We start from the raw sequence: 26585 nt of genomic DNA on the forward strand, positions 1-26585 counted from the left end.
TATTCACACCCATAATCCCAGGACTTTGGGAGGCCAAGACCGGAGGATGGCTTGAACCCAGGATTTGAGACCAGCCTGGGCAACAGTGAGACCCTGTCTTTACACAAGAAAAAAAAAGTCCAGTGTGGCAGCATGCACCTATAGTCCCAGCTACTCGCAAGGATAAGGCAGTGAGCCATGATCCCACCACTGCACTTCAGCCTGAGCAACAAAGACCCTATCTCAAAAAAAAAAAAAAAAAAAAAAATCTGCTACCATGCAGAAACCCAGTATTTACTGCAGCCCACCTGGAGCTTCAGAGCCATAGAACTAGAGCTGAACTGCACCTTAGAGGTCACTACATTAGGTGGTTCGGGAACTGAGACCCAGAGTTGCTGCCAAGCTTGCTCAAGATCCCACAGCAATGTACGGCAGAATCGAGAACCTGGCATCCCCTGACAAGTCTGGCTTTGCTCTGATGCTGGTCTGAGGTGGACAGTGACATTCAGAACCTTGGCTTTACCCACACATCCAAGTAACCCGAAGACCACAGGGGCCACCGTCCTGGTGGGAGGGTATGAGAGGGGACTACAGCAAACAGCCAACTGGCACCTTAAGCCCCCATGATGACTGGGAAGCAGGGATTCCTTATCCAGGACAAGCCAGAAGCAGGCTGGCAGAGCTGCCCCCCTTTCAGTGGTGCCTGGTCTCCTGGCACCTGCCCCTTTTCCCCCCGCCCGAAGACCAAAGAACCAAGCAGTAGGTTTGTCACTTCCTTTTGGGGAACAGGCTTCAGGCTGTGTAGATGGTATAAACCCCCAGTTACGCATGCCACATGGACACTGGCGTGCCTTGCAGGGTAAGCGTGCAGGGCCTAAACACAGCATCAAAACACGCCACATGCCCTTGAGGCTCACCAACTCATAGGAGGAGGCATGATGACAACCCGCGTCCCTGCATCTGCCAACACAGGGTATCTTGTGCTGGGCTGCCTGAGGTGCTGTCCTTGCCTGTCATCCTCCTTTTCTCTTGCAGCCTTAGGTCCCAGCCCGGGATGGTTTCTACTGCGTGCCTGGGCCTCCAGGGCTCCTCCGTGCCGATGCATGCTTGCTGTGGGCGTGGAGCTTACCATTCTCACCTGGCAGCCCCAGTTACGGCTCCCAGCCTGGGGGAGAACTTCCCTTTCCAAAGTTAGATAACAGGCTGGGCTCTGTCAGAGGATTGGCGCGACGGCTCCACGTGCTGCAGCTGGCGCAGGGCCAGGCCCGCCCTGCCAAGCAGCGGGAAGGGAAGGCCTGGCTGCAGCCGGAGCTGGCAGGTGGCCAAGCCGGGGGTGGACGGGCGGGCCGGGACTGGTGCTGGCCATTGGCTGCCTCAAGGCTCCCACCCCGCCTGCCTCCCCTTAGCCTGCGGCTTTGGCCGGCCCCTGCCTCTCCAGCTGCTTCTGAACTCCCTGGAAAAAGCACCTCCTGCTGGGCTGTGTGAGCTGCGACTGGTTCCCAGTGGCCCCTGCCATGGACATGCCCGAGGTCCTCAAGTCCCTGCTGGAGCACTCTCTGCCTTGGCCAGAGAAGAGAACAGGTAGGCGCGCAGGTGACCTGCAATGGCTGGCTGCCCAGGTACTCGAGGGTGCAAGGGGGCAGCCACAAGCACAGTGGCAGGACAGGCATCTCCAAGCCAGGGAGGGTCCCGGTAGTGGTGTGCCCTTGGTCTCAGGGTGCAGAGTGCGGAGAGGGGTTCGAGGAGGCATGTGTCACACCGGCTCTGGGACTGTTTCCTAGGCCTGCCGGATTTGGGGAAGCCATGGCCAGTGTGTGGCCACTGACAGGTGCTGTGCTCATGTGGGACCAGGACACAACAGGCGGTCCTGTTGAAAGAATTTGGCTGGATGCTGACTGCTTATGAAACTCCCTCCCGCTGTACGCTGCGGGTGGCAGAGTTGCAGGGACTGTGGATTTGGGCAGCAGGAGCCTGGGTCTGAAGCAGAGGCTTTCCTTGGTGCGCCTGCTGCAGCTCCCGCTTGCCGGAGGGCTGAACTCGTGGATGGGATGGAAGCTGTTATGTAACAGGACCACAAGGCTCGAAGCCCTGCGTTCCTAGGATACCACAGGCAAAACACGCGCGAGGGAGGAGATAGGAGGGCGTGGACCAAGGGGCAGACCTGGTGGCCAGCACCAGTTGTCTCCTAAGTCCTGCCTGGGAACCCCACGGCCAGATTAGTTCGGGAGAGAATCCTGATAAGTCTCTCTCCAAATCTCTTCTGTTCCCAGACTTCAGGGGTCACCCCCAGGCCCCCAGGGCTCCAGCTCCTCCCTGCCTTTAAAGGGGCCCAGCTGGCCTCTGCTGCCTGAGTCTGACTTGGGCGCCTGGGGTGTCCTCTCAGAGGACCTTTCTCAGGCCTCCCTCTCATCCTGCTGTGCCAGCACCTGCTACCTAGCATCACCAGGTGGCCCTGGTGGTCCCTGCAGGACTTCCTTCCCCAGGATGCTCTCAGCCCATTCCCAAACCAGAGCCAGGAGACAGACTCCACAGCCCCTGGCCTCCCTTCACCCCTCTGGAACCTGGTGTGGGTTAGCTTGTGCTAAATCAGGAAATCAGGAAAGGAGGGTCAGCAGGTTCTGTTCCTAAGGACACATTGCCCGAACGGGAAGGGGGTTCTGGGAGGTCAGGGCAGGGGCTCCCGAGCTCTCGCATGCAGCTCTGGGCTCAGGCCCCTCCGACCACACCCCACACTGTCAAACGCTGGGACAGTCCAGGCCACCCTCCAAGATGAGTGTCACAGAAGGCGCTCCAGAAGGCGCTCCTGGGGCCTCCTAGCACTGGGGATACCAGTTGTTCACCAGGAGAAGCCCACCTCCTCAGGGAAGCCCTCTGCAAGTCAGCCCGAGGGATCTGCCCCCATTTGGAATCCACACCCACAAACAAGCCACAGCTGACTTTTTTGGCATCTCTGAGTGGCCTGTGAGGGTTGGCAGAGCTGAACACCTATCCAAAAGCTAAGGTAGACGGTCCCCTCCTTGGTCCAGGAACCCAGGAAGGGTGTGCAGCCCCTGCTGGCTCCCCTCAGGTGTCCCAGGATGTCCCCCAGCATGCACACGAAGGGCGAGGCTGCCAGTGGGGCAGGGAGGATTCTCGGGGCGACTCGGGGCACTGCTCCTCAGATGAGGATAACAAGGCCTTTGAAGTGTGGCAGCAGCTGCCAGTCTCTGGCTCCCAGCTGGTCTGCAGAGCCCTGCAATAGCCGAAAAGTCCCCTCCCTCACTGTGGATGAGCGAAGTCAGGGCCTGGCACATAGGGGACCGCCCAAGGTTTCAGGCAGAGCTTTGCCGAGCACCGGCAAGCTGTGGCCGAGAATTAGTTAGTCCAGCATGGCTGGGCAGGTCCAAGGGGTGTGGGCCAGTCTTGGGTCACCTCCTGTCACTTCATGTGGCGTCTCACTGAGGGTGAGAAGCATGAGGTCCCACGGGACTGACAGATGCTTGCAGCCAACTGCTAGATAAAATGGGGGGAAGAGGGTTGAAGAGCCACAGGGGTCACAATGACCGCAGCACATTATTGCCCCCTAATCTGCAATCAGTTTCTTCCCAAAGCTGCCCGAATCTCCAGACCATTTATAAACACAAATGTCTACCTGAAAAGCAACAGACTTTGTTGAAAAGAGGGTATATCCACCACACAGAATGATTACGGAATTACTTGCCGTTGGGGACCATGTACTTGAGTTGTTGTCGAAGTGGCTTCTCTCCCATCTCCCACTCCTCTGCCTTTGGGTTTGAATGGGAGAAAGGCGATGGAGACCAGGTGCTCCAGAAAACAGGGATGCCCTCAGGCCCGCGCGCCCTTGCTTTGGCGGACTTCCTGCTGCTCCCGTCCGGTGGAAGGGGGCAGTTATCTCTTTGGAGGACTGTTTACAAACTCCCTATTTTCTCTTCTTTCTCCTGCCCCACGGCTGTGCTTCAGCACGCATTTAGGTCACGTGCAGAGCGTATCTCGCCTCCAGTGGGAGGGAAGTGTACAGGAAAGCCATGCGGAGTGTGAGAAACTCCAGGTGTGCTCTATGCTCTCTGCTCCATGCAGTCTCTCACTCCACTTTCTTTTATTTTCTTTCCTTTTTTTTGAGACATTGCTCTATCGCCAGGCTGGAGTGTGTGCAGTGGTGCAATTTCGGCTCACTGCAACCTCCGCCTCCCGGCAGAGAGAATTTAAGCAATTCTCCTGCCTCAGCCATCCAAGTACCTGGGACTACTGGCACCGCCACCATGCCAGGCTAATTTTTGTATGTTTAGTAGAGACGGGGTTTCCCCATGTTAGCCAGGATGGTCTTGATCTCTTGACCTCGTGATCCGCCCGCCTTGGCCTCCCAAAGTGCTGGGATTACAGGCGTGAGCCACCGCGCCCGCTGTTTTGTTGTTGTTGTTGTTGTTGGTTTTTTTAGACATTGTCTCACTCTGTCGTCCAGGCTGGAGTGCAGTGGTGCAATGTCAGCTCACTGCAACCTCCACCTCCCATGTTCAAGCAATTCTCCTGCCTCAGCCTCCTGAGTAGCTGGGATGACAGGCATGTGCCACCACGCCCAGCTAATTTTTGTATTTTTAGTAGAGACGGGTTTCACCATGTTGGCCAGGCTGGTCTCAAACTCCTGACCTCCAGTGATCCAGCTGCCTCGGCCTCCCAAAGTGCTGGGATTACAGGCGTGAGTCACTGCGCCCTGCCTCATTTCGTTTTCTAGTTCGATGACGCCCCTTGAAACCCAGCCTTGGGGCCCCTCTCCCTCATGCTGCCCCTGGGCCTCCTAGCACAGTCCATGTAGACCTTCCCTCTTTCCTGTCCCTGGATAAACAGACTTTCTCCACCAGAAGTGACCAGCTCCCAGACTCCCTTGGCTTCCAGCGACAATGGCTGCTTGGTGGCCTTCACTGTAGGCCATGAGTTCAAATAATTTCCCTTTTGGTAGAGAAATCCATTTCCAACAAAAGGGTGGGTCTGTAGCCAAAGCCCTGACTCAGTTTCCCCTCTATGTCCCTGGGCCCTAAATCCTGAAAAACACTCTTCCTGTCTTCACTCCCACCCTGTCTCCCAAGGATCCTTTTCCAAGAGTTGATTCTGTTCCAGACTGCTCACTCCAGCTCTCACGTCTTTCTCTTCCAGCTTCTAGAAAGACATGTGTCTCTAAATCATATGATTAGTATTTTATACCCTATCCTTCCCTCTCCCATGGGGCCTTGGCTATGCTTAGAGATACCCCTCCCATTTTCCTGTCATCTCCAGTCACTCAGGCCTCCGTTTCAGGGAGTTGTGGAGCCTGAACATACACCTCGAAGGCTGAACAAGGCCTTTGCTTTGGGCTGGGCGGGTGGCATCCCCACCTAGAGGCACTCCTGGTCTAGAATCCTTTCTGGACAAGGCAGCATGGCCCTGGGAAGAGAGCAGGGGGCTTATGATCAGAGTCAGGACACAAATCCTAATTCTACAACCCACTGGTTGGGACTTGCCCCCCTCTCCATCTCCAGACTTTAAAAAGCAGAAAAGAATATCTGTGTCACGAGCTTGTTGCCAAGATTAAGTGAGTTATCCCATGTGAAAGTGTCTGCAAACCGTGAGGTGCCATGCTGATTTTTTCTGTGAAAGGCAAACAGCAGTTTGCCTGGCATTGTGCGCCTTCTACCTACATCCCACTTGCAACCTGACCCTCATTCCCTTCTTTCCACCTTCCTTTGAAGAACTGGATGTTACAAGTTGGTGTGTACACACACACACACATACACACACACGGCTGTCTCCTTGGAAACACGTGCTGAGGCTCCTAGAGGCATGGTGCCATCTGCTCTGCACGCAACAGGACAGCCCCATTTCACAACAGGCAGGATCTCAGCAGGACTTGCTGGGGCGGAGGCAGGGGTACAGGAAGAGAGAGCCTTGGTGTCATCCTCTTGGTGGATTGAGACAAATGAGCCAAGAGGGTGGACTCGGTGCAGCCTGGACTCTCCTGAGCTTGGCCTGAGTAAAGGGCCCTGTGTTTGCCTCCATGCACAGCCTGGGAACCAGAGCAAAACTGAGAAATCGAGGAGTTTGCTTTCAGGGACGAGGATAGGGGAGAGGGCCTTCTACGTGCTGGACATGCTAGCTCATTTAATCCTCACTACCTCCTTCTAAATGGTATATTTCCCCTGTTCTTCTGGTGAGACAATGAACTCAGAGACACTGGCTACCCTCAGGGCCAGTCTCTCTCTTCTTCCTTCCCACCCTAGGAGCCCAGAGCCTTCTTCTCTACCTGCCCCCCACCCCACCCCTTCAGAGAAATGTGAGAAACTCATTCTCACCAAGTGCCAGGCATTGATGGCAGCGTCGAGGAGTGCTCCTTCCAGATGGCTAGGCTGCTACAGGACGGGCTCCTGACTTGACAGCCACCATCTCCTGAGCGTGTGCCAGGACTGTATTGCGTGCTCCTATGTCATTATCTGTGCAATGGCTCTGTAAGGAAGGTATGATCATCCACTCTACAAATGAGGACATCAACGCTCAGAGAGGGAAGGCCACACAGTTGTTGAAGGATTCAAACCCAGTTCCTCCTGACACCAGGCTCTTGCCTACCCATAGGGTTCTCTGGGCTCTGAAAGCATGTCTCGGGTGGTAGCTCTTGGTCGCCCAGCCACTCATCATGTGCTTCCAGAGCCTTTGCTATGCTTGGGGAGCCCGGGGTGAATGAAACCAACTCTACTCTTGCTCCCCTGGTGTTTGGATTCTAGAGGGGAGACACAATCAGCTGTGTTAGGCAGGAGGCGGTGGTGGTCAGGACCAGCCTCTCCCAGGGAGAGGCATTTGAACCGAGGCCTGGAGGCCTGGAGGGCGAGGGAGAGGCAGCTACCCGAGGAACTTTCAGGCTGTGGGAAGAGCACCTGCAAAGGCCCTTCCTGGGACGGGAAAGACAAAACAGGTCTCAGGAATAAAAGGCCACTATGGCTGCAGAAAGCAAGCAAGGGGGAGAGGAGTACGAGGTGAGCACCTGCGGAGCCTTGACAGTCATAAAGAGGAGTGATGCTGTCATCTCCCTGTCTGTAAGGCCCCCCCCCCCGACTTACTATTCTTGGGGAAGTGGCTGGTGGGGAGAAATGAGGTATCCCCAGAACAATCCAAGCAGGAATTACAGTAGAGTTAACTTTAACTGAGCCCATGCTATAGGCCAGGTGGTGTCCTAGCACTGTGCCTGAATGGACTCCTTTACTTCGGACACCAAGGTACAGAGAGGTTCAATAATTTGCCCAAGATCACCAACAAATACAGTTAACCCTTGACTACCACGGGGATTAGGAATGCTGCACTGCATGCAGTGGAAAATCTGCATATAATTTTTGACTCCCCAAAAGCTTCACCACCAATAGCCTACTGTTGATGGGAAGCCTTACAGATAACATCAACAGTTGATGAACATATATTTTGTATATGTATTATATACCATATTTTTTTTTTAGACGGAGTCTCACTCTGTCCCCCAGGTTGGAGTGCAGTGGCATGATCTAGGCTCACTGCAACCTCTGCCTCCTGGGTTCAAGTGATTCTCCTGCCTTGACCTCCCGAGTAGCTGGGATCATAGGCGCCACCACCACGTCCGGATAATTTTTGTATTTTTAGTAGAGATGGGGTTTCACCATCTTGGCCAGGCTGGTCTCGAACTCCTGACCTCGTGATCTACCCGCCTTGGCCTCCCAAAGTGCTGGGATGACAGGTGTGAGTCACCACGCCCGGCCTGTTTTTTTTGTTTGTTTTTTGTTTTTCTGGGGGGGGAGACGGAGTCTCTGTCACCCAGGCTGGAGTGCAATGGCGTGGTCTCGGTTCACTGCAACCTCCGCCTCTGGGGTTCAAGCGATTCTCTTGCCTCAGCCTCCCGAGTAGCTGAGACTACAGGTGCGCACCATCACACCCAGCTAATTTTTGTATTTTTAGTACAGACAGGGTGTCACTATGTTGGCCAGGCTGGTCTGGAACTCCTGACCTCGTGATCTGCCTGCCTCAGCCTCCCAAAGTGCTGGGACTACAGGCATGAGCCACCACACCTGGCCTATATAATGTATTCTTACAACAAAGTAAGCTAGAGAAAAGAAAATGTTATTAAGAAAATCATGGCCGAGAGCAGTGGCTCATGCCTGTAATCCCAGCACTTTGGGAGGCTAAAGTGGGAGAGTACTTGAGCCCAGGAGTTTGAGACCAGCCTGAGCAACATAGTGAGACCCTGTCTCTACAAAAAAATCAAAAATTAACCAGGCAAGGTAGTGCACACCTGAAATCCAAGCTACTCTGGAGGTTGGGGCAGGAGGATTGCTTGAGACCAGCAGTTCAAGGCTGCAGTGAGCTATGACAGCACCGCTGCACTCCAGCCTGGAGGATAGAGCGAAACTGTCTCAAAAAAAAAAAAAAAAAAAAAGAAAGAAAGAAAGAAAGAAAATAATAACAGAAAATACACTTACTCTTAACTAAGTTGAAGTGGATCATTGTAAAGGTCTTCATCCTTGCCTCCATATTGAGTAGGCTGAGGAAGAGGAGGTGGAGGAAGAAGAGGGGCTGATCTTGTTGTTTCAGGGGTAGCAGAAGTGGAAGGGGAGACAGGAGAGGCAGGCAAACTTATTGTAACATTTGTTGAAAAAAATCCACATGTAAGTAGACTCATGCAGTTCAAGCCCCTGTTGTTCAAGGGCCAACTAAAGTGGAAGCAGAAGTCAGCCCCATGGGGTCTGGCTCCAGAGCCCCACCTCTGTCCTCCCAGCACAGCTTTGACTGCAGAAACCGTGGCTATCAGGTAGCGGCTTCTGAGACATCACAGAGGGCAGGGGTGAGGGCTTCTCTCTGGAAAGGGCACTCTTCGGGCAGCTCTCCATTTGCAGACCAAGCCCTGGTAGCAAACAGAATGCAAGACAAACAGGAAACTAGCACTTTTGAGAGGAGGGCAAGAATCAGTGAAGAGCCTCCACCCACCACTTCTCCCCTGGAACACACTGAGACCAAGGTACAAACCGCAGAGCCCAGCCACAGGCATGCGGGCTAAAAAGGAGAGCTGCTGAGAAGGCTTGTGCGGGCAGACTTGCCGAAGGATGGCTCACGTTTGCTGTTCCAGGTTCAACTGTGAATCAAACACAATGACTGTTATTTAACATTATTAATGCTCCAAATGCATATCACTTAGCTCTGAAACATTTGGTTAACCGTCCTACTAGCACCAAGAACAAAGCAAGCCAACAAATATTTACCATTCGGGTGGGAATTTTTTAAAAAAAGAAAAAAGAAAAAAAAGTATATTTTTACTGAGTTACTACCCTGAACAAAGCACTGTGCCCTCCTGCATTTGATTTGGGCAAAAGACACAGATAACCAGGCTTTGTTAGAGCTCAATGGAAGAAGCCTTATCACCCTCCTGCTCTCACACATCCCAGGCCCATGTCCCATTTTCAGTAACTCAGAAAACAGAATGGGACTGTTCTAATAGGCGCTGAATATATGCCCAAAGAGATCATTATAGGGTATCTGGCCAAAGGCTCCTGTGTTGGACTTTTAGCTCCTCTAAACTTCAAGTTTCAGTAAAAATAATCCAAACTGGCAAAATGGCTTAATGAAAATCACTTATTCTGCATATGTTCAACTGACAAAGTTTTTGTTTTGTTTTGTTTTGTTTTGTTGAGACAGAGTCTCGCTCTGTAGGCCAGGCTGAAGTGCAGTGGCGCAATCTTGGCTCACTGCAACTTCCACAGTGATTCTCCTGTCTCAGCCTCCAGAGTAGCTGAGATTACAGGTGCCCGCCACCATGCCCGGCTAATTTTCATAGAGATGGGGTTTTGCCATGTTGGCTGGTCTTGAACTGCTGGCCTTAAGTGAGCCACCCGCCTTGGCCTGCCAAAGTGCTGGGATTACAGGCGTAAGCCACTGTGCCAGGCCTGAACAAAGTTTTTAGCTTGAGCTGGTTAGCAGGTTTCTGGAACAGTAATGACTAGAATGTACAGCCAGTCATCCAGCTCTGGAAAATGGACATTTCACACCCAATCTTGTCTGTAGCTTAGGCTGTAAACCCACCCTCAGGCCCGCAGCCTTGTACTCACACCCAGAATAATTCTACTCCTGACCCAACACAGCTTGAACAGGAGGGGAAGGGTGGGTACCCACCCACTCCACAATGTATACCGTGCCAGGCAGGCACCTGGCATCACACATCACAGGTCATCCTCACAACCATCCCGTGAGGCAGGCATATCCATTTCTGTTTCCAAGGGAAAGTAACTGAGGCTTAGGAGAAGTCACTTGCCTATGGCCATGTGGCTGGGTCAGCAACTGAGGAGGGTCTCCCCACAAAGTCACTGCTGCCCCAGGACCCATGCTTCCCTGAAGAAACTAGTGTGGTTTTGTTTCTTGTTTTCTGTTATTTGGAGACAGGGTCTCTCTCTGTCACCCAGGCTGGAGCGCAGTGTGGCACAATCACAGCTTATTGCAGCCTTGATCTCCTGGGCGCTAGCAATCCTCCCACCTCAGCCTCCTGAGTAGCTGGGGCTACAGGCGCACTACCACACTCAGCTAATTTTTTTTTTCTTTGAAAAAATGGAACGCTTCACGAATTTGCATGTCATCCTTGCACAGGGGCCATGTGAATCTTCTCTGTATCGTTCCAATTTTAGTATTTGTGTTGCTGAGGCGAGCACATCAGGCTGTTTACTGTTTGTAGAGATGAGGTCTCACTATGTTGTCCAGGCTGGGCCGCTGTTCCACATCATACCTTTATTTTTCTCTCTTTTTTCCCCCTGAAAAACCTCTCTAATCTCCCAGCCTTTAAAGTCTTAATCATGTAATAACATGTTCTTCTTAAGGGGTTTATTTCTTCTTCTTCTTTTTTTTTTTTTGAGACGGAGTCTCGCTCTGTCTCCCATGCTGGAGTGCAGTGGTGCAATCTCGGCTCACTGCAAGCTCCTCCTCCCGGGTTCACGCCATTCTCCTGCCTCAGGCTCCTGAGTAGCTGGGACTACAGGCGCCTGCCACCACGCCCGGCTAGTTTTTTGTATTTTTAGTAGAGACGGGATTTCACTGTGTTAGCCAGGATGGTCTCGATCTGCTGACCTTGTGATCCGCCCGCCTCGGCCTCGCAAAGTGCTGGGATTATAGGCATGAGCCACCGCACCCGGCCGGAGTTTCTTTCTTTGTAAGGCTCACAAACTATGGAAATTAGCTACTTCTCTCAACATTTATACCTCCACTAAGATGGTGCAAGGTCACACCATTATTCTCACTTTAGTGATAGGAGACAGAGGTAGAGAGGGGCTGCTGTGGTGGAGAATGAAGAGGAGAACATAATGGCTCCCACCTCCAGGACAGCACTGTTTAATGCTGCAAACTAGCAATGTAGCTAACCTCTCACAGCTTGCAATTAAGCACGATAGAGAATGTGTTTACAATGCTCCTGCAGTATTTGTGACACATCATTTACCCTCTGGTTATCCAGGGGAAAAAAACCCTCTTTGGGAAGTGTCAGTACATGAACACCAAGTTCTGGAGGCTTAACCTGCCAGTCTCACTTCTCACCAGCACACTTGCCTGTTATGGTAGTTGCTCCAGGCTGGGAGATAACTGGAGTAGGCATTATTCATTTTGGATAACTACAGCTAAAAAAAGAAAATCTAAATCTTTACTTCCTCTTACTACATCCCATCTTTCTCATAAACACGTTAGAACCTTCCACTGTTATCATTAATCATCCTCTAATACTTTGAGAATGGGTTTTTCTTCCCAGCAATAACGTCATATTAGCCATGAGACTATATGGATATGACTCTAAGCCATCAAGTCTCTTCATGGCCAAACTAGCAGGTTTTTTAAAAAGCTTCCTATATTGTTTTCTTTTCTTTTTTTTTTTTTTTTTTTGAGACAGAGTCTCACTCTCTTGCCCAGACTGGAGTGCAGTGGCATGATCTTGGCTCACTGCAACCTCTGCCTCCCAGGTTCAAGCGATTCTCCTGCCTCCGCCTCCACCTCCTGAGTAGCTGGGATTACAGGTGCTCACCACCACACCCAGCTAAATTTTTTTTTTTTTTTGAAACACGGAGTCTCGCTCTGTTGCCCAGGCTGGAGTGCAATGGTGTGATCTCGGCTCACTGCAAGCTCCACCTCGCGGGTTCACACCATTCTCCTGCCTCAACCTCCCAAGTAGTTGGGACTACAGGTGCCCATCACACACCCAGCTAATTTTTTGTATTTTTTAGTAGAGACAGGGTTTCACCATGTTAGCCAGGATGGTCTTGATCTCCTGACCTTGTGATCCTCCCGCCTTGGCCTCCCAAAGTACTGGGATTATAGGCGTGAGCCACCGCATCCGGTCTATTCTAGTTTTTTTGTTTTTTGTTTTTGAGACAGAGTCTCCTTTGTCGCCCAGGATGGAGTGCAGTGGCACGATCTCGGCTCACTGCAAGCTCCGCCTCCTGGATTCACACCATTCTCCTGCCTCAGCCTCCCAAGTAGCTGGGACTACAGGGGCTCGCCACCGTGCCCAGCTAATTTTTTTTTTTTTTTTTTTTTTTGAGATGGAGTGAGTCTTGCTCTGTCACCGGGGCTGGAGTGCAGTGGCCAGATCTCAGCTCACCGCAAGCTCCGCCTCCCAGGTATATGCCATTCTCCTGCCTCAGCCTCCCGTGTAGCTGAGACTACAGGCGCCCGCCACCTCGTCCAGCTAGTTTTTTTTTTTTTGAGACGGAGTCTTGCTCTGTTGCCCAGGCTGGAGTGCAGTGGCTGGATCTCGGCGCACTGCAAGCTCCACCTCCCGGGTTCACGCCATTCTCGCCTCCCGAGTAGCTGGAACTACAGGTGCCGCCACCTCGCCCGGCTAATTGTTTGTATTTTTAGTAGAGACGGGGTTTCACCCTGTTAGCCAGGATGGTCTCGATCTCCTGACCTCATGATCCACCCGTCTTGGCCTCCCAAAGTGCTGGGATTACAGGCTTGAGCCACTGCGCCCGGCCCCAGCTAGTTTTTTGTATTTTTTAGTAGAGGTGGGGTTTCACCGCGTTAGCCAGGATGGTCTCGATCTCCTGACCTCATGATCCGCCCGTCTCAGCCTCCCAAAGTGCTGGGATTACAGGCTTGAGCCACTGCGCCCGGCCTAATTTTTTGTATTTTTAGTAGAGACAGGGTTTCACTGTGGTCTCGATCTCCTGACCTCGTGATCCACCCGCCACGGCCACCCAAAGTGCTGGGATTAGAGGCGTGAGCCACCGCGCCCAGCTTATTTTCGTATTCTTAATGGAGACAGGGTTTTGCCATGTTGGCCAGGCTGGTCTCGAACTCCTGACCTCAGGTGATCCACCTGCCTCAGCCTCCCAAAGTGCTGGGATTACAGGGGTGAGCCACCATGCCCGGCCCCTGTATTGATTTAATCAATTTCCTTGGAATACTTTTTGTCTAGGTTAGCTTCCCCTAAAGATATTTAAGTTTAGCCACACACAGAATTCTCACTAACAATTCTACAATGCAACCAATTTTCTGTACACGATTAACTATTTTCACTACAGAGAGTGACACAAGCAACATACTAACCTCTGGGATAATGGATATGCCAACCAGTTTTGGTAAAATTATGAAAACTACATTTATTGAAGGTTTGCAACTGTGAACCTACACAAATTGGCTCACAGAAACCCCATAAGGTAGGCCAGGCGCGGTGGCTCATGCCTGTAATCCCAGCACTTTGGAAGACCCAGGCGGGTGGATCACCTGAGGTCAGGAGTGCGAGACCAGCCTGGCCAATGTGGTGAAACCCTGTCTCTACTAAAAATACAAACAATTAGCCGGGCACGGTGGCGGGCGCCTGTAGTACCAGCTACTAGGGAGGCTGAGGCAGGAGAATGGCGGGAACCCGGGAGGCAGAGTTCGCAGTGAGCCGAGATCCTGCCACTGCACTCCAGCCTGGGCAACAGAGTGAGACTCCCTCTCAGAAAAAAAGAAAAAAAATAAATTAGCCGGACGTGGTGATGCACGCCTGTAATCTCAGCTACTCAGGAGGCTGAGGCAGGAGAATCGCTTGAACCCAGGAGGCAGAGGTTACAGTGAGCCGAGATCGTGCCACTGCACTCCAGTCTGGGCAACAAGAGCAAACTCCGTCTCAAAAAAAAAAAAAAAAAGAAAAAAAGAAAGAAAAAACACCAACCCCATAAGGTAAAGCCTGCCCTAACTCCATCTGATATAAAAGGAAAAGGAGGCCTGAAAAGGTAAAACAATACAGGCAACAGATTCAGAAAATGACTGAGGTTCAGTTAGAGTGGCAGTGAGAGCTTGAATTTTCGAATCAGACCCATCATCCTGTCCCTACCACCACCCAAAGTCCTTCAAATCTCTTGCTTTCCAGGCCTGGTCAGCTACCCAACTTCTTTTTCCTTCTCAACACCCCCCCCAAATTATTTTATTTATTTTTTGAGATGGAGTCTCCCTCTGTCGCGCAGGCTTGAGTGCAGTGGTGCGATCTCGGCTCCCTGCAACCTCCCACCTCCCAGGATTCTCCTGCCTCAGCTTCCCCAGTAGCTGGGATTACAGGCGCCAGCCACCATGCCCGTCTAATTATTTCTGTACTTACAGTAGTGTCGGGGTTTTGCCGTCGGCCAGGCTGGTCTCGAACTCCTGACCTCAGGTGATCCGCCCGTCTCAGCCTCCCAAAGTGCCGGGATTATAGGCGTGAGTCACCAAGCCCAGCCTCAACAAAATTCTGATTGCATCAGCCTGACAACTTTTAGCTGGCTGTGGGTGTTTGGATCATGTGTCTACCCGCTGAACCAAGGGCTATCACTATACCACCCCCCAACCCCTCCTGCTAGATGGGTTGGGCCACTGCAGGGATGCTGGATAAACAAGCCAAGCTCTGCCTTCCGGGAGTTAAGCGGGGAGTCTAATGTTGCTTGGGTTTGCAGCGGAGTCTGATTTGTACTATAAAAAGGTACAAAGTTCTGAGCGCTGTTTAGGCGCAGCTTTACATTTATGTACTGCTCGACATATTACATTTTTACAGATTCCTGCAGAACTCCCGGGGAAGATTTATATTTTAGGAGAGGAGGTGGTTCTCCCACAAAACGAGGGATCGGTACCTGGTGTCAAGGAGGTTTTTGTTTTCTAGGTAAAACAAGGGAGAGTCCTAGAAAGGAAAAGAATTTCACATCTGTTTGGGACTGAGAGATTATCTAGCCCAATCTCTTAATGTTATGGCCGAGGAAACAAGCTCCAGTGAAGCAACCAGACTTTCCCAAGGTCATAAGCTAGTAAGTGGGAGGGCGGAAGCATGTACCCGAGCTCTGGCTCAGGACAGAGCCTCAGGGATGCTCCCTCCACGCTAGTGTTTATCTGGATGCGTGGGCAACCCGACACCCCGCTCTGGGGCGGCCAACCCTGCTCGGGCCATCCCTACGGCTCGCCAGGTCGCGGTCCTCGGTCCTGCCCTCAGGCGACCTCTGGGTCGCGTGGGAGCCGAAGTGTGGGCTGGGCTCTGCGTCCCTGCCCCGCGACCCCGGGCAGAGTCCCCAGAACAGAAAGGCCTCTCCCTCCCTTCCCCTCCCGCCCCGCCGCAGCCCCGCACGTGCGGCGCCTCGTGCGCCTCCCAGGGCCCCGCCCCCGCCCTCCATTGGCTGTTTCCGCGCCTTCCTCCTCTGCCCCCACCCCACGCGACCAGACTCGGCTGCGGCTCCACGTGACCCACGGGGGGCGGTCACGCCGCGCGAGCAGTAGCTCGGATAGGTCCCCTTGGCCGGCCAGGCCGCTCTGAGCCCCGCCCCTCTTCGGTGGCGCGTCTGGAAGGTTGCAAGTCGGAGACAAGAGGGAGAGGTTGTGGTGATTGGGGAGGGCAAGGGTTATGAAGAGGGCGGTGAAGGGGGAACACTGGTAGGAGGGACGGGACCGCGCCGAGGAAGAAGGCCCACGACAAAGACTCCAGCATGCTCCAATCAGGGGACACAGGGGCAGCGGGGGGGGGGGGGGGAGGCCTCCGCTGGGTCCTCACCTGGCCCCGCACGTGTCTAGCTTATTCCCGGCCGCCCGACCAATCACGACCCGAGGAACTGCGCCTGCCCCTCTCGCAGGCTGGGCCAATCCAGAGCCACGATCCGGGGAAGTTGGTCTGGCCTCATGAATAATTAATATGCCAGAGCCGGTCCGCAGGCGGGGTAGCGATGGAGGGAGGCGGGGGCGCCGTTGGGCGCCTGCGCAGTAGCTGCCCGTGTCGGCAGCTGCAGCGGGTCGCACGGCTCCGGCCCATCTCGGGGGGCGGGCGGGGGAGGCGAGGGGCGCGAGCCGAGTCCGGGCACGATGTCCGACGCGGGCGGCGGAAAGAAGCCGCCTGTGGACCCGCAGGCAGGACCCGGTCCGGGGCCGGGGCGCGCAGCTGGGGAAAGGGGCCTGTCGGGGTCCTTCCCCCTGGTCCTGAAGAAGCTGATGGAGAACCCCCCGCGCGAGGCGCGCCTCGGTGAGGGCGGGGGGGGGGTGGTCCACGCGGGCCTGGGGGCGGGGCTTATACAGGGGCGGGGCCTCGTGAGGGCGGGGCCGGGGAGGCTAGGGGTCAGGGAACAGTGGTCCAGCGGTCCAGCGGAGGGGGATGGGGCCCGGATGACAAGGAGCTTGGAGGACGGGGCCAGGGGGCTGGGGACAGAGGGTCAGGGGCGAGCTAAGACGGTGGGTCTGGCGGGAGAGGATGGTGGGGCGGTTTGAGGAGGCGGAAGGGGATCGGGAGCAGTCACTTAAATGACGCTCCGGGGCCCCTCCCCCGGAGCCACCTGCATCGGAGTCACTTGGGATGCCGGTTTAAAATGCCGGTTTCTGCACCCCACCCAGTCTGCGGTCACCGGGACAGTGGTCTTGCATTTTAAGGAGCACCCCACCGCACCCCCATTATTTTCTAAGTACACCAAAGTTTAGGAAGCGCAGGTCTACGGTAGCGGACTGTCATCGTACCTTACTCCTCCCGGGGGGACCTGGCTTCCTCCCTGGGTGTGAGTAGCCGCAGCTGCTAGGTCCACGCGGGAGCCATTCTGTTGAGGGGCTTCTGCTTAGCGGGTGGGGGAGGGGTGTGGGCGAGGAGTGCGGGGCGCCTTGGGAGGGGAGTTTTGGGCCAGGCAGGGAAAGGATGAGGGTCAGATGAGGCCACTGAGGCCCTTCGCCTGGTTGGTTGTGGCTGACCCTAGACTCTGGGGCCACGGCGGCAGGACTGAGCATCTTTTTGCCTAGGCCACAAACGTCCCTGGGGCATATGTGGAAAGCAGATCTGGCCTTGTTTTTCACCCTGGGAGATGGGGTACAGGGAACAGCAGGAGGGCCGTCTGTGGTGGGGTTGTGGGTGCACTGAGGTATACTTTGAGTGTGAGACCTTTGCATTTCTAAGAGCCATAAGTAATTCAGGATTTGGGAAAGGGATAGGCCTTCGAGAGTTATCTGGCCTGGGGAATGGATTTTCCTTTTCAAAATGCCGTTTCTCTTCCTTTCCTGGGTGTGTTCTGAGGCTCCCATCCCTGTGGCTGTCACTGTTGAGTTATAAATAGCTTCAGCACATCAGGTGAGGCCAGCCTCTCTCCTCCTGCTTTGGAACCTCATGTGCACAAACCCTTTTGTTTGTTTTTGAGACCATGCTTTGTTCCAAATCTGAGGCTGAGACAAGCTGCAGTGACAGGTGTACACATCTGACAGTTTCTTGTTTGAGATTACCAGGTAATAACCATCCATAAGAAGAATTCTGCCCGATATTCGCAGACTGCTCGCAAAACACGCTGACATCATCTTATTTCATTAACAGTCCTAGAGGGTATTCTCCCCACTTCCCAGATGAAGAAAATTGAGGCTCAGGGAGGTGAGGGTGCTTCCTCAAGGTCACACAGCTAGACCTTTGACACTCAGTTTGGTGCTCTTTCTACTGTATCACGCTGGCAACCACTGTTGCATGACCTGAGTGATGGAGTAAGTCTTTTATCTCTTACAATTTAAAATTCCACTTTACAAAAACACTGATTTAAAGTATCCTTAATTGTTTAGGCCAGGCAAAACTGGAACTTACTGTTGCCTGTCCTTTAGTATGGCTGCTTTTCTATCTCCTGCCTTCTCCTGCCTCCTTTGATCCCAAATGACCCCACCTGATATGGGTCACAGTCATTTCTGAACAGAGTGAGGAGACCAGCTTTCAGGGGAGGAGAGCAGGAAGGCCATCTGGCCCACCCAGCCCACCAAGGCTTGACTTTCTTACTTCCCAGTTGGCTTTCAACCAAAGCCTGGTATATAGAAAGCAGTTGCAGGAATTCAGGTTAATTTGTATTAGAAAGCCATGACCAAGTTGTTTGTCAAAACCTCCACCTTCTTAACTCACTGGGTGTGTTCATTTGTGTTGGACCAACAAGCTACTATTTGGTCTGGGAGTCTGTGCGTGACTGGTTTATTTCCAACTTAATCATATTTGATTTCTCCTTTTCACTTATAAATCCAGAGTTCAAAATTGTCTCCCTCAATTTTGAAAACCCATCATGAGCTTGTCATGATTTTATCTCCCACTTCCCTGATTAGCCTCCCTGTCACTTTGATTTCCTTCCAACCTTGTCACATTGCTCTCTTGTCTTTTTAAAATTGCTCCCTCTTGGATATCCATACATGTAACTTTGTGACTGAGACAATTAGGCAGATCCAGTCCCCACTAATTGATTAGTTTTGTTTTGAATAGGAACAGTCTTTCTTCTTCAGCTCCACCCCTCTCCTTCCTCCTAGAAAACCTGTTTTCAGTCTTTTCTGCTTATTCAGGGATAAAGGTCTCTTGAAATGGTTGCTTTGAAAAGGGTCCTGAAAAGACAGCTCCAGGCCCTTTCTAATAAACCTAACCTGAATCTGTTTGCAAATCCAATATTTTACATGTATTTTTCTATAGTCCACCGTCTGCCTACCCCTTGGTGGGCCCCTGAGATCTAGAAATAAATCAGTTCATACCCTCAATGAGCCCACAGTAACAATGATGCCTGCAGTGTGCCAGGAACACTGTAAAGACACTTTTTTTTTCTTTTGAGATGGACTTTGGCTCTTGTTGCCCAGGCTGGAGTGTAGTGGTACAGTTTCGGCTCACTGCAAACCTCCGCCTCCCGGGTTCAAGCGATTCTCCTGCCTCAGCCTCCCAAGTAGCTGGGATTACAGGCATGCACTACTGTGCCTGGCTGATTTTTTATATTTTTAGTAGAGACGGGGTTTCACCATGTTGGTCAGACTGGTCTCAAACTCCTGACCTCAGGTGATTCGCCCGCATCGAACTCCCAAAGTGCTAGGCTTACAAGCTTGAGCCACCGCACATGGCTCTAAAGACATTCCAATGCTATCTCTGGCTAGGCGCAGTGGCTCACGCCTGTAATCCCAGCAGTTTGGGAGGCCGAGGCGGGTGGATCACCTGAGGTCGGGAGTTCGAGACCTGCCTGACCAACATGGAGAAACCTCGTCTCTACTAAAGCAAAATTAGCCAGGCGTGGTAGCGCATGCCTATAATCCCAGCTACTTGGGAGGCTGAGGAGGGAGAATCACTTGAACCCGGGAGGCAAAGGTCCTGGTGAGCTGAGACCGCGCCATTGCACTCCAGCCTGGACAATAAGAACGAAACTCTTTGTCTCAAAAAAAAAAAAAAGTTATCTCTAATCGTCACTGAAGAAACAGCTTTATCCTTATGTACAGTGGAGGACACCAAGACTCAGAGAGGTTAAGTAACATGGATAAGGTCACACATCAAACAGCAAGTGGCAAAGCTGGTACTCCTCCCTGGGCTGGGTTGCTGTGGAGAAGCATAACTGGAGGGAACAGGACAGGGGAACACAAAAGTTCTTGGCCTGAAGATCTTGGCCCTTTCTAAGCTAAGGTATCCGGAAAGGTCAGAGACTCCATTTCCCTCCTTGTAGTCTCTCTCCTGCAGATGCTAATCCTACAGCTTATTCTGTTTTTGTTTTTGTTTTTTTGTGATGGAGTTTTGCTCTTTGTGGCCCAGGCTTGGGGTGCAGTGGCGTGATCTCGGCTCACTGCAACTTCTGCCTCCCGGGTTCAAGCAATTCTCCCGTCTCAGCCTCCCAGGTGGCTGGGATTACAGGCGCCTGCCACCATGCCCAGCTAATTTTTGTATTTTTAGTAGAGACGGAGTTTCACCGTGTTGGCTGGGCTGGTCTCAAATTCCTGACCTCAGGTTATCCGCCTGCCTCAGCCTCCCAGAGTGCTGGGATTACAGGCGTGAGCCACCTCTCCTGGCACCTGGTTAATTTTTGTGTTTTTAGAAGAGACAGGGTTTCACCGTGTTGGCCTGGCTGGTCTCGAACTTGTGATCTCAGGGGATCCACTTGCCTGGGACTCCCAAAGTGCTGGGATTACAATCCTGAGCCACCGCACCCGGCCAGTGCTACAGGCTATTCTGAATTAACCCTGTGACCAGGTGTGGTGGCTCACACCTGTAATCCCAGCACTTTGGGAGGCTAAGGCGGGTGGATCACCTGAGGTCAGGAGTTCGAGACCAGCCTAGCCAACATGGTGAAACCCCGTCTCTACTAAAAATACAAAAAGTTAGCTGGTCGTGGTGGCAGGCACCTGTAATCCCAGCTACTTGGGAGGCTGACACAGGAGAATTGCTTGAATCCAGGAGGCAGAGGTTGCAGTGAGCTGAGATTGCACCATCGCACACCAGTGTAAGCAACAAGAGTGAAACTCTGTTTCAAATAAATAAAACAAAACTGGCCATGTGCAGTGGCTCATGCCTGTAATCCCAGCACTTTGGGAGGCTGAGGCAGGTGGATCACCTGAGGTCAGGGGTTCAAGACCAGCCTGGCCAACGTGGTGAAACCCTATCTCTACTAAAAATACAAAAAATAGCTGGGCATGGTGGCACGTGCCTGTAATCCCAGCTACTCGGGAGGCTGAGGCATGAGAATTGCTTGAACTGGGAGGTGGAGGTTGCAGTGAGCCGAAATTGGGCCAGTGCACTCCAGCCTGGGTGACGAGCAAAACACTGTCTCAAAAAAATATAAAATAAAATAAATAATGAATTAACCATATGACCACTTAAGGTCTCAGAGCATGTGGTGAGCCTTCTGGGAAGGCCATGCATGGATGAGGATGGGATGCCATGTCTAAAGGAAAATAGCCGGGCCTGGTTCAAGTGTGAGATTTTAACCGGAGAATAGAGTGGGCTCTTGAAATGCATGAGTTTGAATCGGGGCTCTGAGAAAGATGGACCAGGCCTGTGAGACCCACTGCCCACTTCCTGGGATTGAGTTAATCTGCTGTGTGGTATTTCATCGCAGATTTTGTTTCTGCAGATAAGGAAAAGGGGAAGGAAAAGCTGGAGGAGGACGAGGCCGCAGCCGCCAGCACCATGGCCGTCTCAGCCTCCCTCATGCCACCCATCTGGGACAAGACCATCCCATATGACGGCGAATCTTTCCACCTGGAGTACATGGACCTGGACGAGTTCCTGCTGGAGAATGGCATCCCCGCCAGCCCTACCCACCTGGCCCACAACCTGCTGCTGCCTGTAGCAGAGTTAGAAGGGAAGGAGTCTGCCAGCTCTTCCACAGCATCCCCACCATCCTCCTCCACTGCCATCTTTCAGACCTCCGAAACCGTGTCCAGCACAGGTTGGTGAAAGAACATCGGGCAGGGCCACCTGTCCCATGCAAGGAAGTCCATTTCCCACTGAGGGCTGCTTGTGTCCATGTATCCAGTGAATCCCTTCTCTGAGGGCAAGTCCTGGTGGGGCTGCAGTGTGGAGAAACTCTTCACTCCCCACCCTTCTGCACGGTTCCCCAAGGCTGGAGATAAAAACAGTGGTCATGTCATCGGCAGTTGGAACCTTTTTGTTGGTTGGTGTGCTGCAAACAGTCAGGATGGGACCTTCTAGGCCAAAGCATTACAGGATAGAAATCCCATTCTGCATTTCCTCAATGCTCCTCTTTTTTTTTTTTTTTTTTTTTTTTTTGAGACAGAGTCGCTCTGTTGTCCAGGCTGAAGTGCAGTGGCTCAATCTTGGCTCACTACCACCTCTGCCTCCTGGGTTCAAGCAGTTCTCTGCCTCAGCCTCCCAAGTAGCTGGGATTATAGGCGCCAGTCACCACGCCTGGCTAATTTTTGTATTTTTAGTAGAGACGGGGTTTCACCATGTTGGCCAGGCTGGTCTTGAACTCCTAACCTCTCGTGATCCGCCCGCCTCAGCCTCCCAAAGTGCTGGGATTATAGGCATAAGCTACCATGCCCAGCATTAATTTTTGTAATTTTAGTGGAGATGGGGTTTTGCCATATTTGTCAGGCTGGTCTTGGCTCACTGCAACCTCCACCTCCCAGATTGAAGCAATTTTTATTTTTAGTAGAGATGGGATTTTGCCATATTTGTCAGACTGGTCTCAAACTCTTGACCTCAGGTGATCGACCACCTTGGCCTCCCAAAGTGGGGAATGCTTTCTTCGTGCCAGGGCATAAGCAGTATTCAAGTCCTACAATTACCTACTAGCCTGGGCAACAGAGTGAGATGCCATCTCAAAAAAAAAAAAAAGCAAGCATTCCCACCACCTGGCCAGGACAAACATCATCTTCAGAGTCCGTCCTTACTCCTCCTCCTCTTTACATTTTACCTCTGGGGATTTGTTTTCATGCCCCTTGGACACGAACGTACCAAAGGAGACATGATTCCTGTTTTGGGGGCTCTGTAAAGCTTTCTGCAGGCTCCGAGGCATAGAGGCTGATAGCTCTTGCCTCCGGTATGTCACCGCAGGAATCCACACCCAATAAGTTCTCATACTGTATTTTTTTTTCTTTTTATTGAAATTTTTTCAAAAAAAATATAAAAGAGATGACTATAATGAACCTCTATATAACCATCACCCAGCTTCAACAATTCTCAACTCAGAAGCAGTTATTTGCAATCAAATTATAAGTATGTCAATATGTATCTAAAATATAAGGGTTCTTTTAAAAAGACATGAGGAAAATACTAGTTCTACATCTAAAGTTGACAAATCCATCAACATTCAGATTTCCAAAGTTGTCTCATAAACGGTATTTTACAGGCTGGGTGTGATGGCTCACGCCTGTAATCCCAGCTTTTTGGAAGGCCAAGACGGGCAGATCACGAGGTCAGGAGATCGAGACCATCCTGGCTAACACAGTGAAACCCATCTCTACTAAAAATACAAAAAAATTAGCTGGCCGTGGTGGCGGGTACTTGTAGGCCCAGCTATTCGGGAGGCTGAGGCAGGAGAATGGTGTGAACCCAGGAGGCGGAGCTTGCAGCAAGCCGAGATCGCGCCACTGCACTCCAGCCTGGGCGACAGAGCAAGACTCCATCTCGAGAAAACAAAAACAAAAAAACGTGGTATTTTACAGTTTATTTCTTTGAGTCAGGATCCAGACAAGGCCTGTACATTGCATTTGGTTGATATGTCTTCTCAGTATATCTATAGGCTCTCTTTTTTTTTTCCCCCAATTTGTTAATAAACCAAATCATTTGTCTTGTAGAGTTTCACATGTGCTGGCTTTTGCTGGCTGTATTCTTTTTTTTTTTTTTTGGAAACGGCGTCTCGCTCTGTCTCCCAGGCTGGAGTGCTGTGGCGTGTTCTCAACTCACTGCAACCTCTCCCTCCCAGGTTCAAGCAATTCTCCTGCCTCACCCTCCTGAGTAGTTGAGATTACAGGCTCGCACCACCATGCCCAGCTAATTTTTGTATTTTTTTAGTAGAGATGGGCTTTCACTGTGTTGGCCAGGCTGGTCTTCAACGGCTGATCTCAAGTAATCTGCCTGCCTCAACCTCCCAAAGTGCTGGGATTACAGGCATGAGCCACCGCGCCCCACCCTTTTTTTTTTTTTTGGAAATGGAGTCTCGCTCTATCACCCAGGCTGGAGTGCAGTGGTGCGATCTCAGCTCACTGCCATCTTTGCCTCCTGGATTCAAGTGATTCTTCTGCCTCAGCATCCCGAAAATTAGCTGCGCACCGACCACCATGCCCAGCTAATTTTTGTATTTTTAGTAGAGAGGGGGTTTCACCAAGTTGGCCATGCTGGCCTCGAACTCCTAACCTCAAGTGACCTCCCCCTTCGGCCTCCCAAAGTGCTGGGATTACAGGTGTGAGCCACTGTGCCCGGCCTGTAGTTGAACTTTCTATAAATAGAGTTGCATAATATGTCCTGCCTTTTGTTTTTAACTATTATAAGCTAATTACATTTATATGTACTTTCACTTATAACTTTCTATAGCTAGCTTTATAGTACGAATATAAATTATGTGGGCATCAGAATCTCTTTACACTAACAAAATAGTTTTACAGAACAAATTTATGAAATATCCTTTTTTTTTTTTTTTTTTGAGACGGAGTCTCGCTCTGTCGCCCAGGCTGGAGTGCAGTGGCCGGATCTCAGCTCACTGCAAGCTCTGCCTCCCGGGTTTACGCCATTCTCCTGCCTGGCTAACACGGTGAAACCCTGTCTCTACTAAAAATACAAAAAAATTAGCTGGGCATAGTGGCAGGCGCCTGTAGCCCTAGCTATTTGGGAGGCTGAGGCAGGAGAATGGCATGAACCCGGAAGGCAGAGCTTGCAGTGAGCCGAAATCGCGCCACTGCTCTCCAACCTGGGCAACAGAGCAAGACTCCATTTCAAAAGAAAAAGAAAAAAAATCAATAGTATAAATATATTTTTTATTTAGAGACAGGGTCTCACTGTTGCCCAGACTGAACAACAGTGCAGTAGTGCAATCATAGCTCACTATCATTTCAACTTCTGGGCTCAGGCAATCCTCCCACCTTAGCCTCCTGAGTAACTAAGACTACAGGCATGCACCACCACACCACCTAATTTTTTTTTTTTTTTTTTTTTTTTTTTTGAGACAGAATCTCACTCTGTCACCCAGGCTAGAGTGCAGTGGTGGGATTTCGGCTCACTGCAAGCTCCGCCTCCCGGGTTCACACCATTCTTCTGCCTCAGCCTCCCGAGTAGCTGGGACTACAGGCGCCCACCACCACGCCCGGCTAATTTTTTGAATTTTTACTAGAAATGGGGTTTCACTGTGTTAGCCAGGATGGTCTTGATCTCCTGACCTCGTGATTCACCCACCTCAGCCTCTCAAAGTCCTGGGATTACAGGCGTGAGCCCGGCCCACACCACCTAATTTAAAAAAATTTTTTTGGGCCAGACACGGTGGCTCACGCCTGTAATCCCAGCACGCTGGGAGGCTGAGGCAGGCGCACATCATGAAATCAAGAGATTGAGACCGGCCAGGCGTGGTGGAGAATGGCTAGGTCATTGGACGTGCGTATGTTCAGCTTGTGTAGACCCTGCCAAATAGTGTACAAAGTAGTGGAGGCAGGTGAATCATGAGATCAGGAGATTGAGACCATCCTGGCCAACATAGTGAAACCCCGTCTCTACTAAAAATACAAAAATTAGCCAGGCGTGCTGTTGGGCGCCAGTAGTCCCATCTACTTGGGAGGCTGAGGCAGGAGAATAGCTTGAACCCAGGAGACTGTGGTTGCAGTTAGCTGAGATCACAGCACTGTACTCCACCCTGGGAAACAGAGTAAGACTCCTGAAAAAAAAAAAAAAAAGGACTAAATGACTAGATGGCCCAGTGACAGACATGTCTCAGGGACTCAAAAGTGGAACCCAGGCCTACGCGGTCACTCACGCTTGTCCCAGCATTTTGGGAGGCCGAGGCGAGTGGATCACTTGAGCTCAGCAGTTCAAGAGCAGCCTGGCCAACATGGCGAAACCTTGTCTGTACTAAAAATACAAAAACTAGGCGAGTGTGGTGGCTCATGCCTGTTGTCTCTGCTACTCGCAAGGCTGAGTCAGGGGAATCACTTCAACCGGGGAAGTGGAGGCTGCAGTGAGCCAAGATTGTATCACCGCACTCTATCCTGAGCGACAGAGCAAGTCTCAGTCTCAAAAAAAAAAAAAAAAGTGGAACCTGGCCAGGTGCAGTGGCTCACACCTGTAATCCCAGCACTTTCAGAGGCAGAGGCAGGAAGATCATTTGAGCCCTGGAGTTTGAGACCAACCCTAGCAACATAGTGAGACCCTGTGTCTACAAAATAAAAAAAAAAATTAGCCAGACATGTTGTGCACCCAGGGTCCCAGCTAATCAGGAGGCTAAGGCAAGAGGATCACTCCAGCCCAGGAGGTCAAGGCTGCAGTGAGCCATGTTCACACCATGGTACTCCAGTCTAGGTGACAGAGTGAGACCCTGTCTCAAAAAAAAAAAAAAAAAAAAAATTGGAACCCATTTCCGTTCTTCAGTCTGTGTCCCTGGAGAGATGCAGCTGTTTCTCATTAGTGGAGATCTTGAAATCACAGCAGTTAAGGGAATATAAAAATTTAATGTTTTACTCCGGGCGCGGTGGCTCACACCTATAATCCCAGCACTTTGGGAGGCTGAGGTGGGCAGATCAGGAGATTAGAAGATCCATACCATCCTGACTAACATGCTGAAACGCCGTCTCTACTAAAAATACAAAAACAAATAGCCAGGCTTGGTGGCGGGCGCCTGTAGTCCCAGCTACTCGGGAGGCTGAGGCAGGAGAATGGCATGAACCCGGGAGGCGGAGCTTGCAGTGAGCCAAGGTCGCACCACTGCACTCCA

At 51.7% G+C, this 26585-nt stretch overlaps 2 protein-coding genes, 1 long non-coding RNA gene and 1 other non-coding gene across 5 annotated transcripts in view; 2 read left to right on the forward strand and 2 right to left on the reverse strand.

Annotated features, from left to right (window-relative positions):
• Nucleotides 1-1288: 1288 nt before the first annotated feature.
• TEF (TEF transcription factor, PAR bZIP family member) overlaps nt 1289-26585 on the forward strand; it is a 30848-nt gene continuing 5551 nt past the window's right edge. Inside the window, exons 1-2 of one of the 2 annotated variants that reach the window (XM_010376384.2) lie at nt 1289-1560; nt 21279-21596. In XM_010376384.2, the coding sequence (XP_010374686.1) occupies nt 1494-1560; nt 21279-21596 (385 nt within the window). In that variant the 5' untranslated portion in view covers nt 1289-1493. Of the gene's footprint in view, nt 1561-16163; nt 16439-21278; nt 21597-26585 lie in introns of those variants that run through there. The other variant, XM_030915507.1, reaches the window with a different exon arrangement.
• On the forward strand, nt 3770-8008 carry LOC115892718 (the record flags this gene model as incomplete). The annotated part of the gene is given in 5 exon segments (XM_030914365.1): nt 3770-4003; nt 4005-4032; nt 4035-4117; nt 4439-4584; nt 7930-8008. Coding segments are annotated over 5 exon segments (570 nt in total), but the record flags the coding sequence as incomplete, so codon positions are not given.
• LOC115892889 lies at nt 8406-14790 on the reverse strand. Its single transcript, XR_004052808.1, has 3 exons — nt 14567-14790; nt 8986-9091; nt 8406-8863 (listed from the first exon to the last, which is right to left on the reverse strand). It is a non-coding gene; the product is annotated as an uncharacterized LOC115892889 (long non-coding RNA).
• LOC115892979 lies at nt 10549-10655 on the reverse strand. Its single transcript, XR_004052944.1, has one exon. It is a non-coding gene; the product is annotated as a U6 spliceosomal RNA (small nuclear RNA).

The sequence above is a fragment of the Rhinopithecus roxellana genome, chromosome 13, assembly GCF_007565055.1.
Source record: "Rhinopithecus roxellana isolate Shanxi Qingling chromosome 13, ASM756505v1, whole genome shotgun sequence".
NCBI classification, from domain to species: domain Eukaryota; kingdom Metazoa; phylum Chordata; class Mammalia; order Primates; family Cercopithecidae; genus Rhinopithecus; species Rhinopithecus roxellana.